Source organism: Martes martes (genome assembly GCF_963455335.1).
Source record: "Martes martes genome assembly, chromosome: 13".
Taxonomy (NCBI): domain Eukaryota; kingdom Metazoa; phylum Chordata; class Mammalia; order Carnivora; family Mustelidae; genus Martes; species Martes martes.
Window position 1 is genome coordinate 83,843,984 of NC_137901.1, and position 19,259 is coordinate 83,863,242.

Here is a 19,259-nt window from a genome sequence, read left to right on the forward strand (position 1 = left end):
ATCCTTTGAATTTGTGTTTTGACTGTTCTTTATGATGAATCAAGGGTATTTTCTTTATCTCCTTCTGCTCCATTAATCATCTGAGCATAAGAAAGCATGGCATAGAGCTTTAGGTCTCCCACAAAACTGAATTAACTTTGCTCTTTAAAAAAAATTGATTCTGTGAATGAGATGATTTCTGTGGCAGGGTGTTTTAACTTCCCTGTGTGCCTGTTTATCTGCTATAATAATTTGAAGTGTAGTTGGTACTGGAGGTGGTAAGTATAACGTATTTTTTTTTCTTTCTTTCCTTCTGACCTAGCTATCTTTTGACCCGATATGCCGAATCCCTAGGTCAGTATGCTGCTGCATCCCAATCCTGTAACTTCGCACTCAGGTTTTTCCACTCCAACCAGAAAGATGTAAGTGAAAAATATTTTTTAAAAATATGTTCTTGCCTGCTGAATGCACGCGAGTCAGAGAACACCTTCCCTCATGTGGCACGCGTGCACGTTGAATGCACCATCGTACTTGCAAGTGCCCTTAGGCCATAGCTTACTGGCCACGTCTGTTAGGTGGAGGTTAAGAGTTTTTGTGGTTGCTAGAGTGGGTGTGTTTAATAGAATCCATACAGAGGTACAGTTAAAACACTATTAACAGAGTAGTATGTGGTATTCCTCTTAGTTCTAAGGGACTTTTTCTAAGGGTGTAAGAGGTAACCCATAAGTGTTCATAGCCTAGGATGCCGTAGAAGATTCTGTAACAGCAGCTGCTCTGTGTTACCTTTATTTCCGAAGTTTATACTACCATGCTCTTTGCCAACAGCCAGTGCACTCGTATTTTCTTAGAATTATAAAATTGTCCAATTGAAGGACATTTCAAGAAACTTGTGTCAATAGTGTGTTTTTTAAAGTAGCAGTAAATAAGGTAGAGCTATGTGCCATAATGAAAGGATGGGATTTGCACCATATTTTTCACTGCAAGCAGACTTGGTCTCCACTTGTCAGTTAAGCAGAAGTTTTGTATAGTCTCTAGTCAGTCAGCCAACTGTGTAAATCCACCTTGAACACAGGTGAAAAGAAGGCAAGTCTCTAGGATGGTCATTGCCTGCTTTGTTCTCATGTCCTTCTAAAACTCATTGCTTGGAATTCGGCCATGCCAGATATCTGCCCATAGTTTCTCTTTTCATGGTCTAACAGCAACTAAGGAACTTGGCAATAGAGCTGGTTTTGGGGGTGGTTCTTTTGTGACTTTAACAGCTGTGGTTAATCTATCTTCCATCGAAGTTTTTAGCCTTGTATTAAACAGAAGGCAGAGCGGAAGCATTTCTGAACAATGGAATACAGGTTTATTGTTGTCAGCTTACAGTAATTCTGTCCTGGTAAGCCTTATGGCAAGGCCTAGAGGGCTGATGTAGCAAGGGATGGTAAGCTGTGCATCAGTTGGCTCTTAAGCCCTCTTCCCCTTCCCCCATGGCACTCTCCAGTCTTTGGGATCTCTGTTCATACCTTATTTTGTGCCATAGCTCCTGATCAGGGTGAGAGGGAAGTAGGCATCAGCTTTTGAATATGCTGCCTGGAAGGTGCTGGCCTGGCTTAGAGATCCGAGGGCATCTCTTGGACCTTGGATTTCTAAAATATCTTAGCACAAGTAGGCAGTTGAGTTATAAGTCTGTGTGTTTGTGCTGTGTGTTCAGGTATCTGTGCTTGCCCTTCTCTGTTCTTAAGAAGTTTCACTAAGTCAAGGGAAAAAATCAAAAGTATTTCTCAAATCTCATTATTCTGGCTGTCACTTCTGTATTTCTAAGAAAGAGGTTAAAGAAATATTTACTGATGACTCCTTTTCAAAGTTTTGTTTCTCTGATAGCTCTGAGGCGGAAGTTGAGGTAAATAATGCATTAATCCATGCCCAGTGGCTGGTTTTATTCCAGTTTTTAATCATCCAGCATTCTAGAAGCACCATATTGTTCCCGATTTGGTCAGTAAGGCACATTTCATATACTATTGAAAATTAAGCTTTGCTCCCACCCTTCCCCCCACCAATTACTGTGTATAAAGAGTTGTTTTTGAAAACAAAACACACCTACCCCCAAACAAAACAACTCAAGTTACTGTTACAGAGAAAGGAGATCTTCAGGAATGATTTGAGAGGGTATGTTGTTCTCAGTGCCTTTTTTTGTCTCTGAAGTTTTGCTGATGGTTATGTGAGGCAGAAGTGACTAATTGATCTGAATGTATGTGATGCTGGACCTGATCATTTTATTGATCTGGGAATAGGACTCTGCTTGAAATTTATTTTTATTACTATAAGAGAGAGCTTATTTAATCTTACTAAAGTAGATAATCTTTGGGGGGTCCTAGAGGCAAAAGCAAAAACCAGTACAGCAAGGAAAATGTACCTTAAACCTTCATGCCTAGCTTGAGTCCCAAAATAGGGAACTGGGGACTGTGGTGTGGACTGTTTCCTATAGGAATTTGAGGATAAGAAAGAGCATGATTTTAGTGTTGTCTTGTATGTGTTAACCCTTCTGATAGTATTAGATCTTTGGAAGGCTAAAGCCCTGTGTTCTACATCTTTTATTCTTGGTAGTTTTTGAGATCCCCCGATGGTTCTTTCTTGATTGACTGATGTATTTCAATTCCCAACTTGATCTTTGAAAGAACACTTTTGCTCCTTAACTGGAAAATCCAGTGTTCTGCTTTGTAAGGCTTCGTGCTTTGGGATTGAAATTTATATTTGGAAGGTCTACACAGGGATTTTCTTTTTGGAAAGGTCGTCATTGTCATCTTACTTTGGAATAGATTTTTACAATGTGAGACTTAGAGACAGATTTTCTTACCTCCAAAAGTTACTTCTGTGTTTGTACTTCAAAAATAATTTCCCGTTAAAAGTCTGTTTTAGGTATTCATGAAGATGATCATTCAGGGTTGATGTCCATCTATTTTGTTAATTCTTACAGTGACCAGGGTTCATTTCAGGAATCCATATGGGATATAACTAGCCTCATGGTGCATAAATGAGTAGAAATAGGTACGGACAACATTCTCTGATATTCGAAAGTTTTAAAGTGCCTGTGGCTTCCAGTTTTGCCTGCAGTTCCAGTAGGGGTTGTCTCTTCATATTGTGGATGCACAGGCCCTTTTTTAGCTCTGCGGTGATGCTTTGCTGCAGCATTAAAGGAGGACAATCTTAAAAACAGAAGTCAGAGAGCTGCAATTACCTTCTCAGTTTGTTAAAGGACTACATTCCCTGTCTGTTGCCCCTTATTTTTCTTTTTTAAAAGCCATTGCCTTTTTTTCAAAAGTGATATTCCATGGACCACTCAGAAATTAAGACTGCCTGTCTGCTTTGTAAAGCTGGGTTCTTTTCTTTAATCAGCGCATTTTGGAGCTGTAATTGGTAAATTTGATTGAAATCCCCAGAAGTCCTGTTTTCATCCTGATTAATTGCTGGATCATTATGTTCCTAAGCAGCTGGTTTTTTCAAGCTGTAAGTTCCTGCCGCAAGGGCTGATAGTAAACCTTGCTTTTTCCAAGCCAAGAGGCCATCGGATAGGCCTGTGTGTTTAGAGTATCCTGGCCTCTTCTTGATGGGGCGTATCACTGTCCTTTAATCAGGCTAGAAGGTACACTTGAGCTTTTTCGGATAGTCCTTCTTTAAACCTGCAGGATCACAAGTAATCTTTTTAATTTTCTTGTGTCCGTCCGTCTTTAATTTCTCCAGATACTGCAGGCAAACAGCTCGCCGAGGTGTCCCATGGGGTTTAAAAGCCGCATCGAATGCAGTTGAATTAGCGCCCGTGGCGCAATCCCGCGGCCTGAAATGAACCCTGCGAGGCTGTGTATCAGAGGGTATGTTGTTGACTATCGGCATATTTTCCTACTGGGCAAATTATTTAGTCATAATGGAGATGGGGGCAGAGCTGACTAAGGTGTAAAAAGACTGGCTTTTCTGGAAAGGATCTTTGGGGCAGACATCCGCTTTGAGCTTAACGTTCCTTGGCCCAGAAGGGTACCCTTCTGACTTCTGATCCTGATGGTATAGGCCCACACCCCCGAAATGTTCTTCCCTGAGATTTTCTTCTATTGTGCCAGAATTTCTGTTGAGAATTCTGTTGAGAATTCTTTCTCTTGTCTCTGTTCACAACATTACATCTGTACATATGTATTACTCTAAAATTAAAACGCATATGGTGAGTGTTCCCTTCACTTACTTGTTCATGGAATTTTCCAGCATAGGTCTTATGTAGTTTGGATGGACAAGAAACCTGGTTCTTGTAGTCTTTCTGTCCTCAGAGTGGATTCTGATGAATTCTTATGGGTCTTTTGTTTGTTGTCTTCTGTCTTGATATAATGCACATATGCTCTATGTTTGTGATACATAGTACTCAGAAATAAAACCAAGGAGCAGCCTGTCTTTTTTCTGGAAGAGGGTGATTTTTTATTTGGGTTGGTTGTGGGGTGGTTATATTATTCTGGTGTTTTTGGAACCTTTGTATAAAACACAATTTATCTTAGATGCAGAAAAACATGGAGTAACATCCCTTCCATAATGGCACTAAACGAAATTTTTGACTGACATGGTATCACAAAACCTCCAGCCCTACTGAATTAAAAGACATAACTGCTAAGAGAAAGTCTCTGTGGGTAGCAGCAGCTGGGTGGTGGTGGTGGTGGTAGTAGTAGTAGTGGTAATAGTGGTAGTAGTAGTAGTGAAGAACACATATGACTGGTATAGGAAAGAAGAAAAATAATGTTTTATAAAGCTGATATTTTACTTGTGACCTTTAAAGGTTAGAGTTCACATCTTAATTTTAGTTTGAGTATAGTTTGGTTTTGTTTTGCCTGGCAAGTTTTGTCTTCTTTGCCTGATCTGTGAAATATTTATACGGAGGTGATGTCTTTCCTTCCCAGACCTCAGAATATATTATTCAAGCTTACAAATATGGTGCATTTGAGAAGATCCCAGAGTTTATCGCTTTTAGGAACAGGCTGAATAATTCTCTTCATTTTGCACAAGTCCGTACTGAACGGATGTTGTTAGACCTTCTACTTGAAGCAAATATGTAAGTATTGCACAAGAGCTAAAAAGAAACTCAGGGATTAGATCAGATCCTGAGAGCCGTTAATGGGCTCCTGGGTGATAATAGCAGGCCTACGCTAAGGACAAATGGGGAAAAAGAGAGAGAGAGAGAGAGAGAGAGAGAGAGGAAGTTGGTGGAAGCAGAGAAGAAAGGGGAAATGACCCAGTGCACGTCATGGAGAATGATCTCATAGCCAGCACCATCACGTGTCTCGTGCACAAACCAGACAGGCTGTGGTCATCACCCCAGTCCGTGTGTTGTTTAAAGGCTTTCCCTTCCCCACTTAAACATGGGGTTTCAGAAATTAATGTTGACCCACTTTATTTTAGTTGAGCTTCCAGATGCTTTCTCTTGCTGTATAGCAGGCCAGCGTGATATGGGCTTGGTTCTGTGTCATCTTCTGTGAACCTTTACTTCTTAATAATAAATCCTTCTTCCTCTTTCTTTTCTTTTCTTTCTAGTAAGACAAAGTTGTGGCTAATATGTTTTCATGGCTGTTTTACTATTGAAATAATACATAAATTTTCTATATCACAGATCAACCAGTTTAGCAGAAAGTATAAAATCAATGAATCTTCAGCCGGAAGAAGATGACATTCCATGGGAAGCCTTGCGAGACAACAGAGACTTAAATGTTTTCTTCAGCTGGGATCCAAAAGACAGGTAACTGCAATTAAACCCCAAATATTTATTTTTGAAGAATTGGGATGAATCTAAGAGTTACCAAAAAAAAAAAAAATCTCTTTTTTATACAAATAAAATAACATGGTTGTTGTAGGAATAGAAGGCAGAGGTAAGCCAAATGAAGAAAATGAATCTCACTCCTATGTTGGATTGCTGGCTAACCTAAAAATTAGATTTTCCTTCATAGCATACATGAAAAGAGATTCCAGATGGATTAAAGAACTCCTTAGGAGTTCTACAGGAAAATTAAAAAAAAATTTTTGTTTTGTTTGAGAGAATGAGAGAATGAGGGGGGGCGGGGAGCAGAGGGAGTGGGAGGGAGTGAGTCCTGAGCAGGCTTCACACCCAGTGCAGAGTCTGATGTGGGGCTCAATTTCAAGATCATGACCTGAGCTAAAATCAAGAGTCAGACACTTAATTGACCATGTCATCCAGGCGCCCCTAGAAAATATTTTTAAATGGTTAGGGAAAGCCTTTCTTAGCATTACATCAAACCTGGAAATACAAAGGATTTGGTCTCTATAAATATTAGCCTTCTATGTAGAAGTAAATTTGTTAAGTTCTAAAGGTATGTGGTCGATTGGTAATTTTCTTCGTATATATTAATACCTTTCACATAAAGGAAGAAGTTTTTTTTTTTTTTTTAAGATTTTATTTATTTATTTGACAGAGATGACAAGTGGGCAGAGAAGCAGGCAGAGAGAGAGGGGGAAGCAGGCTCCCCGCCGAGCAGAGAGCCCGATGCGGGGCTCGATCCCAGGACCCTGAGATCATGACCTGAGCCGAAGGCAGAGGCTTTAACCCACTGAGCCATCCAGGTGCCCCAAAGGGAGAACTTTTAATAAACCAGTAAGAAGAAGATAACTAAAAAACAAGTTGGACTTAAGAAATTCAAAGAGATGCACCTTACAGTGATAAAGATTTTTTTTTAACTGTTGGACAAAGATAAAAAAGATGAATACTTGTGGTCAGCAAGGTTGTGGGGGTAAAGGTGGTTGTGCATTGACATGAAGATGTAACTTTATATAATCTTCCTATAGAGAATATTGGTATCTCTATTAAGATTGAAAATTCCAGGGGCGTCTGGGTGGCTTAGTGGGTTAAGCCTCTGCTTTCAGCTCAGGTCATGATCTCAGGGTCCTGGGATCGAGTGCCGCATCCAGCTCTCTGCTCAGTGGGGAGCCTGCTTACCCCCTCTCTCAACGTGCCTCTCTGCCTACTTGTGATCTCTCTCTCTCAAATAAATAAATAAAATCTTTAGGAAAAAAAAGATTGAAAATTCCATATCCCACTTAATTCAGCAGATCACTTCTAGGAAAGTACAACCAAAGGCAGTAGGAGCACAAACGTGCAGAGATAAGTATATGAGGTAGTTCTGAATATACGTTTGATCCTTGAACTGTGTGGTGTTGGGGTGCTGACCCCCTTGTACAATCAGAAATCCAGGTGTAACTTTTAACTCCCCAGAAACTTAACTGCTAATAGTGTATTATCGACTGGAAGCCTTGCCTATGACATGAACAGTTGACCAGCACGTATTTTGTATGTCATGTATATTATATCCTGTTTTCTTATAATAAAGTAAGCTAGAGGAAGAAAATGTTATTAAGAAAATTATAAGGGGGCGCCTGGGTGGCTCAGTGGGTTAAAACTTCTGCCTTCAGCTCAGGTCATGATCCCAGAGTCCTGGGATTGAGCCCCACATTGGGCTTTCTGCTCCGCGGGAGCCTGCTTCCTCCTCTCTCTCTCTGCCTGCCTCTCTGCCTACTTGTGATCTCTGTCTGATAAATAAATAAAATCTTAAAAAAAAATTATAAGGAAGAAAAAATACATTTACAATACTGTACTGCATTTACAACAACAACAAAAAATCTGTTTAAGTGGACCCATGCAGTTCAAATCAATGTTGTTCGGATATCAAGTGCACTGTGATTTGGGGATTGCCAAGACTGCATTCAGTGGTTTGCTAGGACTCATAAGATTTAACCTGTGGTTGTCTTCACAGCTAAGGTTTATTATAACAGAAGGAGAAATGACAGGATCAGCAAGGGAAAAAGACAAAGAATCTGGACAACTCCATGCACAGACTTCCAGTGCTCTCTCCCTTCTGTGTTTCTTAGCAGCAAAAAATGCAGTGATGTGTGTGCAGCATTTCTGCCCAGGGAAGCCCATTTGAGATTTGGTGCCCCAGGTTTTGTTTTTTTTTTTTTTAAGATTTTTGTTTATTTATTTAACAGACACATATCACAAGTAGGCAGAGAGGCAGGTAGGTGTGGGGTGGGGCGGGAAGCAGACTTCCTGCTGAGCAGAGAGCCTGATGTGCGGCTCCATCCCAGGACCCTGAGACCATGACCTGAGCCGAAGGCAGAGGCTTAACTCAACTGAGCCACCCAGGTGCCCCTAGTGCCCCAGGTTTTTACCAGCTGGTTATGTAGGTACCCTCTGTCTATCTGTGTCAACGTATCAGACTCCCAGAAGGAGAGCAGGTGTTCACAATAGACCATATGGTTTGTACAAACAGCCTAGGCAAAGTGAGCCACTCTTATCATTTAGGGAATGGTTGGAGTGCCAAGTTCATAGGCATAAGCTAATGGTCAGCCTTGCAAGCTGGCCCTTCTAAAGATAATAGCCTCAGGCTTGCTATGGTAACTCTTTTCTATAGACTGTCAAAAAAGTATAAATATCATGTCAAATTATATAAATATCTTTAGTTGCAGTGTTGTTCATCTGTATTGTAAGAGTCTGAAAGGATTGTTAATGTTGCAGGTGTTTGGTTATTAGGGTACATTTTTCTATTTTTCAGTTTTCTGTCATTTGAATTTTTTTTTTTTAAAGATTTTATTTATTTATTTGTCAGAGAGAGAGTACACACAAGCAGGCAGAGAGGCAGGCAGAGGCAGTGAGAGAAGCAGGCTCCCTGCTGAGCAAGGAGCCCGATGTGGGACTCGATCCCAGGACTCTGGGATCATGACCTGAGCCAAAGGCAGCGGCTTAACCAACTGAGCCACCCAGGCGTCCCAGTCATTTGAAATTTTTATATTGTGTATTTCGTTGAAAATGCATGATATAAAAATTTTCAACAACATTTTCAGCAAAATACATGATATGTATTTTGTTGTTATCAGAAATCTCACTGAAGCGGAAAATTGACCTGTTAGGTAGGTTATCATTCCCCATTTTATTAATCCTGAACTGGGGACTTGGGTGATTGGGTTTATGGGAGATCATTGAGCTAGGAGAAGAGTGCCGGGATCATTCAATGGCATCTTGACTGATCGAAGTAAAGCTTGAAAGATGTAAAGGCAACACATTGAATAAAATGGATCGTTTGGGGATATTTCTTTTTAAGGGATGTTTCTGAAGAACATAAGAAACTTTCCTTGGAGGAAGAGACCATGTGGTTAAGAATCCGTTCCTTAACATTGAGGCTGATTAGTGGACTTCCAAGTCTGAACCACCCCATGGAGCCAAGGAACTCAGAAAAGACCACTGAGAATGGTGTGTCCTCCCGGATTGATATTCTTCGTTTACTCCTTCAACAGCTGGAGGTGGCCCTGGAGACGGGAAAGCGATTCATCGAGAAGGAAGTTCAGGTATCATCAACATGTGTTCACCATCAAAGCTGCAGTAACCTATGACTGTCTTTAAAAATAGGAATTTGGGGTGGGTGAATAGTAAAGAACAGTATTTTGTCCTAGTTTATGGCACCTGTAGGAAAAAAACCTGACTTTATAGACTGTCCAAATTGGAGAGCGAGGAAAAGCAAAGTAGCTTTATTTGTAATGGTATATTTTTAATAGTCAACAAACTAATACAGGGTTTCTGTTTTCACCATAATGATTCAGTTGTTAGTTTAGTTAGATAGTGAATTGCAACTTAATCGCTGAAATAGACTTTTATCCAGTAGTTATAGTTCTCTGTTTTCTTGTTCTATATAAGTTTAGATGGATTTAAAGGACATTACTTTTCCCCCTTTTTTTCCAGTATCCTTTCCTTGGTCCTGTACCTACCAGAATGGCTGGATTCTTTAGTTCTGGCTGTTCTCAGTGTCAGACCAGTTCTTTTTATCTTGTTAGTGATATTTATGAGCTGGACACCAGTGGTTTAGGTAAGTGTACGTTTGCATGAGTGTATTTACTAGGACTTTGTCTTTGAAAACTTAGTAAATGTAACAGTTCACATATTTGGACAGACTGGGAGGAGATGGAAGCTGTTCTGGAAGTGTCTAGTTTAATATCAAAGAAGGTACATTCATAGATTACGAAGTAATGTTTTAGAAATTTAAGTCTTCCCTATTTAAAATTACTTGTTATGTCCAAAAGTTGAAAAAAATCCTTAATTTGTTTAAGTATTCTTGGATTTCAGATTGAATTCTTTACTAAACTTTGTGGAAACGAGTTTTTTCCTAACTCGGTGAGAATCACACATAATTCCATTAATCCCCCATCATCCCCCAATCATAAGGTTTGTGGATTCTGTCATTGAGAGTATTTGAAGCACATGGATTTTAAGTCTTCTTAGAGAATTTTAGGTATTACTTTTGAGAGAAAGGTAGTTAATGCCTCTCTTTTTCTTTTCCTTTCTTTTATCTTTTTCTTTGTCTCTCAGTAATGGAATCTGATACCTTTGATGAGTCTTAAGAGTAAAGAAAATGTCCTTGGCCATGAGTTGCTTGCAGGTGTTGATCTTAATTCTTTTTCTCCCTAAAAAAATTGAGTTTTTTTTTTGTTTTTCAATTTTAGAGGATACAGTGGAGATCCAGGAGAGAGTAGAGAATAGTCTTAAGTCTTTACTAGAACAGTTAAAAGGTAAGCATTCTGACTATGGAGTCCCATATTTTATTGTCTGACAGGAACTCATTTTTTAGCAGAAATTGCAAGAGTTGCAAACAACAACTTGAAAATAATAATGCATACTTTTGGTATTTTGAAAGACTTGTTTTTAACTTTAAAAAGTGTTGATTACAAAAGTAGTAGACAACCTACTGTAAAACAGTTAACAAGTAGGTATGGTCTTTCTTTCATTCCCAGCCCTATTTCCCCAGAGGGAAATAAATACTTTTACTTACAAGGTAAGTAACACTTTTGGGGTTTATACTCCTAGATGCCCCCTAAACAGTCTTATATGTGTATGTGGAAATACATAGTAGTGATTTATTTTTTTAAACACATGAAAAGGTTATAATACATACTTTTTATTTTAACGTTTTGTTGTCTTGAACATTTACCATGCCAGTTACATATAATAATCCACAGTATTAGAGCAATGTACTGTTTATTTATGTATGCCTCACAGAGTACATAATATATTATGTACTTGAGTTATTTATGACTATTTATAATAATGCTGAAATGAACATTTTGGGACATAAGTGTTTGGGTACTCATTTGAGCATTTCCTTGGGATTAAATTCCTGGAAATGGAATTGTTTGGTATAAAAGTACATAAATGCATTTCAAATCTATAAGGGTCTTTCTTTTCAGGAGCCTAAATGGTCTTTTAATTTATTGCCCAACTGAAGAATGATAATTAAAAGACAAAGATTGTGCAAATAAAACATGGTATTTATTATGAAGGTGAATTTCTATCATGCACCTTAGTCTCTTAGTCCATAATGGCCCACATTATTTTAAATCATTCATTTGGAGTCTTAATTTTATTGTGGCAGTGGCCTATTTATGGAAAGGCTAGCTGGTTTTTAAACTCTAGAATATATAATTTATAAGGTCACCTTTTATATTTTGAAGGCAACAGAGCAATAGTTACATGGCTTTTTAAAGAGCTGGAAATAGGGGCTCGTAGCTGGCTCAGTTGATAGAGCCTGCAACTCTTGTTCTTGGGGTCATAATTTTGAGCCCTACCTTGGCGATAGAAACTACTTACAAATAAAATCTTTTTTAAAAAGGTGAAAATAGATATCCTTTGTTGTTTGGTTCACGGTGGGGGGAAAAACTTTCTGGATTAATCTCTTTATATTTGCTTATTGTACATTATATTCCTAAAAATATCATTGAAATAAAAGCTGAACAAAACAATAAAATACTTTCCTGTTTTCAGATGTCTTCAGTAGATGTAAAGGTGACCTCTTAGAAGTTAAAGATGGTAATTTGAAAACACGACCTGCTCTTTTAGAGAACCTAGTCTTCTTTGTTGAGGTATGTCTTTGTTCTCTTACTGAGAAACTCAGTTTTCCTTTATTGAGTGAAGGATTAATTTTTAAAAAATGAACAGGTAATAGGCACCTTACACCTGTAATTTAATCCTCCACCCCCACCTTTTGTTAAGTGAAAAGCAATTTAAGTCATTTTTGAATGAGCTCCTTCCAAGCATACCAAGAAGGTTTTGTTCATAATGAATAAAACTTGCAGTTTGCTTTACCAATCTCTAAAAATTCCTCAGATTCACTCCAAATCTGTCTGTTCTCTGTTCACTTTCCTTTTTGACTCCACTATTATGTATTTTAAGTTAATTCCACAAGCTTTTTATTTATTATTATTATTATTTCACTATGAATGATTTTTAAATTTTTATTAACATATATTACTTGTTTCAGGAGTACAGTTCTGTGATTCATCAGTCTTACATAATACACAGTGCTTACCACAACACATACCCTCCCCAGTGTCCATCACCCAGCCACCCCAACCATCAGCTTTTTAAATTTGTTGTTGCTAGTCATTAATTAACTAAGATTTTGCATTATAAAGGAGAATCTGGGCACAGATTTAGCAAAATTTTCTTTTTTAACCAGAGGGAAGAGGAGGATTGCAAACACTCATAATCCATTATCTTATTTTCGTCACGTTTATTTACTTTTGTCTTCCTCCTAGTCTGTTCTGGTGATTGGCATAGTATAAGTGTCTAAGACTGAACAGATCAGTAATAATTGCATGGGTATGTCCATGCACTCTGTAACAGAGAAGAAGCATGGTATAAACAAACACATAACTTAAAGTAGGGAAATGTGCTGACCAAGGAGAGTTCTCTGTTTCTTGCGGTTTTTGTTTTTCTTTCTTTTTTTCTTTTTTTTAAAGAGAGCATGAGTGCTTTGGGGGTGGGGCAGAGGGAGGGAGAGAATCTTTTTTTGTCTGAAGATTTTATTTATTTATTTGAGAGTGCAGGGGGAGGTGCAGAGGGAAAGGGAAAAGCAGACTCTGTGCTGAGTGCAGAGCCTGATTTGGTGCTTGATCCCGTGCCCCTCTCTGTTTAAGATTTGTAGGGGAGGTACGATCGTACTGGGCTGGGAGGTGGGTGGAGAGAGGCATATTGTAAAGAACCTTTGGATTCCAGGCATAGGAATTTGGACCTCTCGTGAAAGGAAACTGGACCAAATGTAGGATGGCTTTAGGGCTGGGAGAGCTAGAAGGGAGGATAAAGATGAAGCAATCGTAGTATTTCGGAGCAGTATTCAGATGAAGGTCTTCTGGATCTGTGTGGTAATTGTAGAAAGTAATCTAATCTCTCTAATCTGTAGTGGAGAGCTAGAGAAGAATTTGAAGGGATTTGCTAGAACTGTCGGCAAGGATTGTTCAATCCATAACCCTAAACTGTTCCTGATAGATGTCTTGAATATAATCCTTATTGATGAATTTGCAATTTTTCCTCTTTTAGACTATTTCTATTATCCTTTGGGTGTCCAGTTACTGTGAGAGTGTCCTGCGACCATACAAATTAAATTTACAGAAAAAGAAAAAGAAGAAAAAAGAAACCAGCATCATCATGGTAATAACAGAGAATATATAACTTGGCTGCATGCTGCTTTTTCTTTTCACTGTTTTACTGCATATTATAAGAGACCTTAGAATCCTGTGTACATTTGTTTTCCGTCCCCAGGTTATTTTTGTTTTTAAATTACACACCTATAGAAAAGCAAAAATGCTCCATCCACTTTGTTCCCATTGAACTGAACTGAGACATTTTTGCAAGGAGCCCTGCCTGGTTCTTTCATGGGGAGTGACATTTCAAAACCAAGATGTAGATGTTAGGTGTACTAATTGTTGATGGGGTTTCAGGTTTATATTAGTGGAAAGAGGAAATGTATTTACACATGTAAACACACAGAATAATTAATTCGTACTGATACTTCCAGTTTTAGTCCAACATTACTGTGTTCTTGCTGCTTTTCCTTCTCTCATTCCAGTTTATAGCTTCCCCCCATGCCGCCCCCAGAGTTTGAACCCTGGCTCCCTATAGCATCAGTGTATTTATTTCACTTGTTTTACAAGAAATACTAAACAATTTTGGAATTACATTATTATATCATTTGCATTACTAGTTTTAATAAGCCACTAAATAAAGTTCAAATTTTTTTGCGGTTGTTCTTTGTCCTTAGAATATGTGCCAGTGGATACAGACAGTTAAGTACTCTGTAAAAACACTGGAATTAAAAATAAATTATATTATTAGTATGGTATAAATAAGATTCATTTGTTTTCCTTTGTCTTCAATTTTGGAGTATCCTCCCATCAATTGATTTAATTTTCAAATGTGTAAAACATTAACATAATTTGTGTACTTTTCATGAGGAAAGTTATTTAGGATTCATTCTGCACAGGATGTGCTGTTTTTTGTTTTTTTTTTTAAGATTTTATTTATTTACTTGACAGAGATCACAAGTAGGCAGAGAGACAGGCAGAGAGAGAGGAGAAAGCAGGCTCTCCATGGAGAAGAGAGCCGGATGTGGGGCTTGATCCCAGGACCCTGGGATTATGATTTGAGCTGAAGGCAGAGGCTTTAACCCACTGAGCCACCCAGGCGCCCCAGGATGTGCTGTTTTTTTAGTGTTTCAATTTGTCCTATCATTATAAATGGGAGAGTGTTCTTCACTGTAGCAACATATAGTGACCATTGTCATTTGAAAATGTTAATGGTTTTAGTGGTAATATTGACTTCCTGCATAATTCAGTAACAATTCAGGAATTCCTTAGATTTGACACTGCTTTGCTGGATGTTTCCATTCATTCAGAAACAAAGGGTAGTTATATTTGGATGAGGGGCTAAGTGAAGGAACCTTCTCTCCTCTTCTCTCAAGATAATTTAACAGATCATGAGTGTAAAATTTGAAAGTGTAGGTAAAAGTTTCTCTGTTAATCTCTTCTAATGAAAGCCCATGTACCTAGAACATTTCGAAGAGCTTATTGGCATTTGGATTTTAGTTACTGCTTTTTGAATTTCTAAAACTGAGAACAGCTTTCCTATTTTCTTGATTATCAAAGTAACCTAAAGGTGTGAATAAAGTGAAGATCACTCAGAGTCCCACCAGCCAGTGATCACCACTGCAGACAAACCAGAATTATGCTCTATATCGGAAACTTGTCTGTCTGTGTTTTCATTTAACAGGGTACCTTAGACACCTCTTCTGGAGATACTTGGATGTATCTCTTTTTTTTTTTTTTTTTTTTTTTTAAGATTTTATTTATTCAAGGGAGAGAGAATGAGAGAAAGTGCATAAACTTGCTTTACTAACTGATTGGACAGGTTTCTTGAAATTTGTCTGACTTTTAAACTGTGTCACATGTTGCTGAGATCTCTTTGATATATTTTCTGCTCATATCTTTTTTTTTTTTAAGATTTTTATTTATTAATTTGACACAGAAAGAGAGATCACAAGTAGGCAGAGAAGCAGGTAGAGAGAGAGGAGGAAGCAGGCTCCCTGCTGAGCAGAGAGCCTGATGCAGGGCTCGATCCCTGAACCCTGAGATCATGACCTGCTGAAAGCAGAGGATTTAACCCATTGAGGCACCAAGGCGCCCCTTCTGTTCCTATCTTTGCCCAAGTTTCCTGTTGTAGTAGTAATATTTTTCCTAATGATATATTTTAAGCTGTTGGGTTCTTAATTTAATAATGTTATTAATTCTGTATCCCTGATGCAATTTTTTCCAGTTTTTCATTTATCTTTTAACTTGAGTAATTTTTTGGTCAACATAGTAATTAAGAAAAAATTTTTTTTCATTTTTCATTTATCTTTTAACTTGAGTATTTTTTGGTCAACATAGTAATTAAGAAAAAAAATTTTTAATAGTTCTTGGTTTGGTGTAATGTTTAGAAAGTCCTTTTCAATTTATTACACAAGCCATTAACTAAATTTTCTTCTGGTGGATTTTTTCAACTTAGGTATTTACTCTGTTTGGAATTTATTTTGGTGCTTACTTTTTATTTTTATTTTTATTTTTTTTATTTTAAGATTTTTATTTATTTATTTATTTGACAGACAGATCACAAGTAGGCAGAGAGGCAGGCAGAAAGAGGGGGGGAAGCAGGCTCCCCGCTGAGCAGAGAGCCTGATGTGGGGTGTGATCCCAGGACCCTGGGATCATGACCTGAGCCAAAGGCAGAGGCTTTAACCCACTGAGCCACCCAGGTGCCCCTATTTTGTTTATTTTTTAAAAAGATTTCACCCCCTGGTTGGGTCACTTGGTTAAGTATTCAGCTCTTGGTTTCAGCTCAAGTCATGATATCATGGGTTATTGGGCTTTGTGCTCATTGGAGAGTCTGCTTGAGATTTTCTCCCTCTGCCCTTATCCCTGGCTCATGTGCTTATGCTCTCTCTCTCTTTCTCTCAAATAAATAAATGTTTTTTAAAAATTATTTTTAAGTCATCCCTACACCCAAGGTGGGCATCCCTCCACCCAACTCAAGACCACAAGCCCCAAGGTCAAGAGTTGCATGCTCTACTGACTGAGCCAGCCAGGTGCTCCTGTTTTATAATTTGAAATGTCTCGCAAGTTATCTCAGTACCATTCATCCACTGGAAACCACTGTTTTGAGATGTTACCATTTAAATTCCCTTATACTCTTTGGTTTATCTTGGGACTTGTTTTCTTTCACTTTCTATCAGTTCACTTATATACCAGTACTGTCTGGATTTCATGTAGCTTTATAATATACCCTCATATATATGAGGGCAAGGTCCCCTGAACTGCTCTTTTTGTGACTGTTGTTACCCATTATTTTTTCTGTTGGAACAAAGAAAACTCCATTTCTGTTATTAATAGTAGAGGAAATCTCAAAGACATATAGAGGAGAAATGAAACTTTGGTTCCTCTCATCTTCTTTAGTGTTCCAGAAGATTCTTAGCCTGAAGTTGAGTAATGACCACCTAAGATATTTTCTCTTGGTTTTCCATCTCCAGTTCCCCAGAGTGAATAAGCCCCATTTTTAAAAAATGCTTGTCATTGTTGCTGAGTTAAGCATTATTGTTACCAATTAAATTTACCTTGGTTTGAGAGGCCATCTTAATATCCAAAACTGTATCCATCCTGGTTACTATTAATAGCATTAAGTAATACTGTAGCATGAAGTTAATATAGCTTAAGAGATATAAGCAAAGGAAATATGTTTGATAATCTCATCTTTTTAAAAATCTTTTTTCCAGCCACCTGTCTTCACCAGTTTCCAAGACTATGTTACTGGGCTACAGACTTTAATTTCCAACGTTGTGGATCATATTAAAGGGCTTGAAACACATCTAATTGCACTTAAACTTGAAGAACTTATTTTAGAAGATACTTCTCTCTCACTGGTAAGGGATTGTAGGTGATCACCAATAAGTTATTTGTAGATACTCAAGTGTTCTTCACTTTATCACAAGGATAAGTTAATTTCAGTTCTTCATCTGCTCCATGTAGAACTTGTGATTGGAAGGTGCCTGGCAGCAGTTTTTTGTTGTGTCATTGGTGGTGGTGATTTCCCCTCTGCCTTCACTTCTCCCCACCCCATACCTGCTTTCTGTCCATTTTGGGGGTTGTTCCTTTGCTGTGAATACTGATGATTAGTTAATGAGGAGTACAATTAGAACTGTCCCTGTTGTGAGCACCAGAGGAAAGGAAACCAGCCATTGAGATCCAGGGATAGTCTCCTTGAGTGAAAAGTTACCTGCTGCTGGGTTCGCTGGTTTCTTTGCCACCCCAGCAGTTATCAGCTGAAAAAGAGATGCTGGACATCATAAATAATTATGTCAGTAATAATTAGGCTGGAGAGTAAGCCAGTCAAGGGGGGAAATGGAGCCAAGTATGGAATCAAGGGTACCACTCATCAGACTTCTCTTGGTAATTACTATAGGCTAGTTTCTTTAAAATTTGTTAGCAAAATCCTTATAAAGTCTTGCCTTTAAGATATGTATTCTTTTAAAAAATGAACTAAGTAAACTTTCAGTCTGAAATGATTGAAGATTTAATGGTGTCAAGTGAGTTAACATTCATCAGTCCTTGTTGCTCTAGTGATGAAACTTCAGTCGTGAGGGAGTGCTCCCTTGAGTAATTCGTCTGACCTGAACCTCTGTTAGTGAGGGAGCTCATCCACTAATGAGAGCAGCCATCATTTCTAGCCTCAGACCTTGCCCAGGGTGGAGAGGGAATGGAATATTGCTTGGCACACCAGCTTTAAAAGATTGTAAGCCCCTCTTTTGTAAAGCTTCAACACATTAGAGCTATTAACAAGGGGCTTACTGTGGGAAGAGGCTCAGAGCCTTAAATAACATTTCCAAAGACTGGTTAAAGAAAGCAGATGTGTTCACAGGTGAATGAAACTAGAGGTTTGGTTTTAGATAGTTAAGCTGTCTTTCCTATATATACATTAGAATGAACATAGACTTCCGTGCTAAGTAGGACTAATTGGTGGATTAATTCTTTAGTATTTTTGTTTTATTTATTTACTCTTTCTTTTTTCAAGCTTTACAATGTATTGGGTTTTTTTTGTTTGTTTGTTTTTTTATTTATTTGACACAGAGAGAGATCACAAATAGTCAGAGAGGCAGGCGGAGAAGCAGGCTCCCTGCTGAGCAGAGAGCCTGATGCGGGGCTCAGTCCCAGGACCCTGGGATCATGACCTGAGCCGAAGGCAGAGGCTTTAACCCACTGAGCCACCCAGGCGCCCCTGCAATGTATTGTTTCAAAAAGTAAAATAAGTATATGGTAAAAAAAATGTGGCATAAATTAAGACTATATAGTGAAATGTCTTCCTCCCATTCTAACACATTTCCTAGTTCCGTTTCCAAGAAGGAACCTTTGTTGTTGGTAGTTTCTTGTACAATCTTCCTGAGTTCAATAACCCACCTACAAGCATATGTCTCTTTCCTTCCCCACAACCTTTTACTTTTAAACACAAATGATAGCATACTATACATTGGTGGGTTTTTTTGTACTGTCTAGATTATTATATGTGAGTACTTACGTACCTTAGTCTTCTTAATGCTTCTATAGTGTTTCGCTCTTTATTTACACACAAAATATATGTTTCAGAGAATTAGAGAATTCGAGAATAGCACCTCTCATTTCTCAGCCCCAGATAAGTTCCAGTCTCATCATCCAGAACTATTCCCACCTCTTCCTCTTCTATATTCCTATCTACCACTAGCCTTTATGCTTCTGGGCACTTGGGAAGTCAGTAAAGGCCTAATAATTGAATCCTTGAGAAATAGGTACATCCTAGCTAGGATTCTAGCCTTCTACTCCTACTTGCACACCATTCTGAAAGAAGAGATACTTGATGGTCCATTTGGAACACTTATTTACAT

The 19,259-nt window shown here is 38.3% G+C and overlaps 1 protein-coding gene across 1 annotated transcript in view; it reads left to right on the plus strand.

Moving 5' to 3' along the window:
• The window catches only part of NAA25 (N-alpha-acetyltransferase 25, NatB auxiliary subunit), a 68,551-nt gene that overhangs the window by 43,560 nt on the left and 5,732 nt on the right, over positions 1-19,259 (plus strand). The window contains exons 15-23 of the mRNA XM_080820905.1: positions 302-401; positions 4,893-5,044; positions 5,600-5,725; positions 9,096-9,339; positions 9,731-9,854; positions 10,489-10,554; positions 11,804-11,901; positions 13,358-13,468; positions 17,121-17,267. Coding sequence (XP_080677031.1) covers positions 302-401; positions 4,893-5,044; positions 5,600-5,725; positions 9,096-9,339; positions 9,731-9,854; positions 10,489-10,554; positions 11,804-11,901; positions 13,358-13,468; positions 17,121-17,267 — 1,168 coding nt within the window. The remainder of the gene's footprint in view (positions 1-301; positions 402-4,892; positions 5,045-5,599; positions 5,726-9,095; positions 9,340-9,730; positions 9,855-10,488; positions 10,555-11,803; positions 11,902-13,357; positions 13,469-17,120; positions 17,268-19,259) is intronic.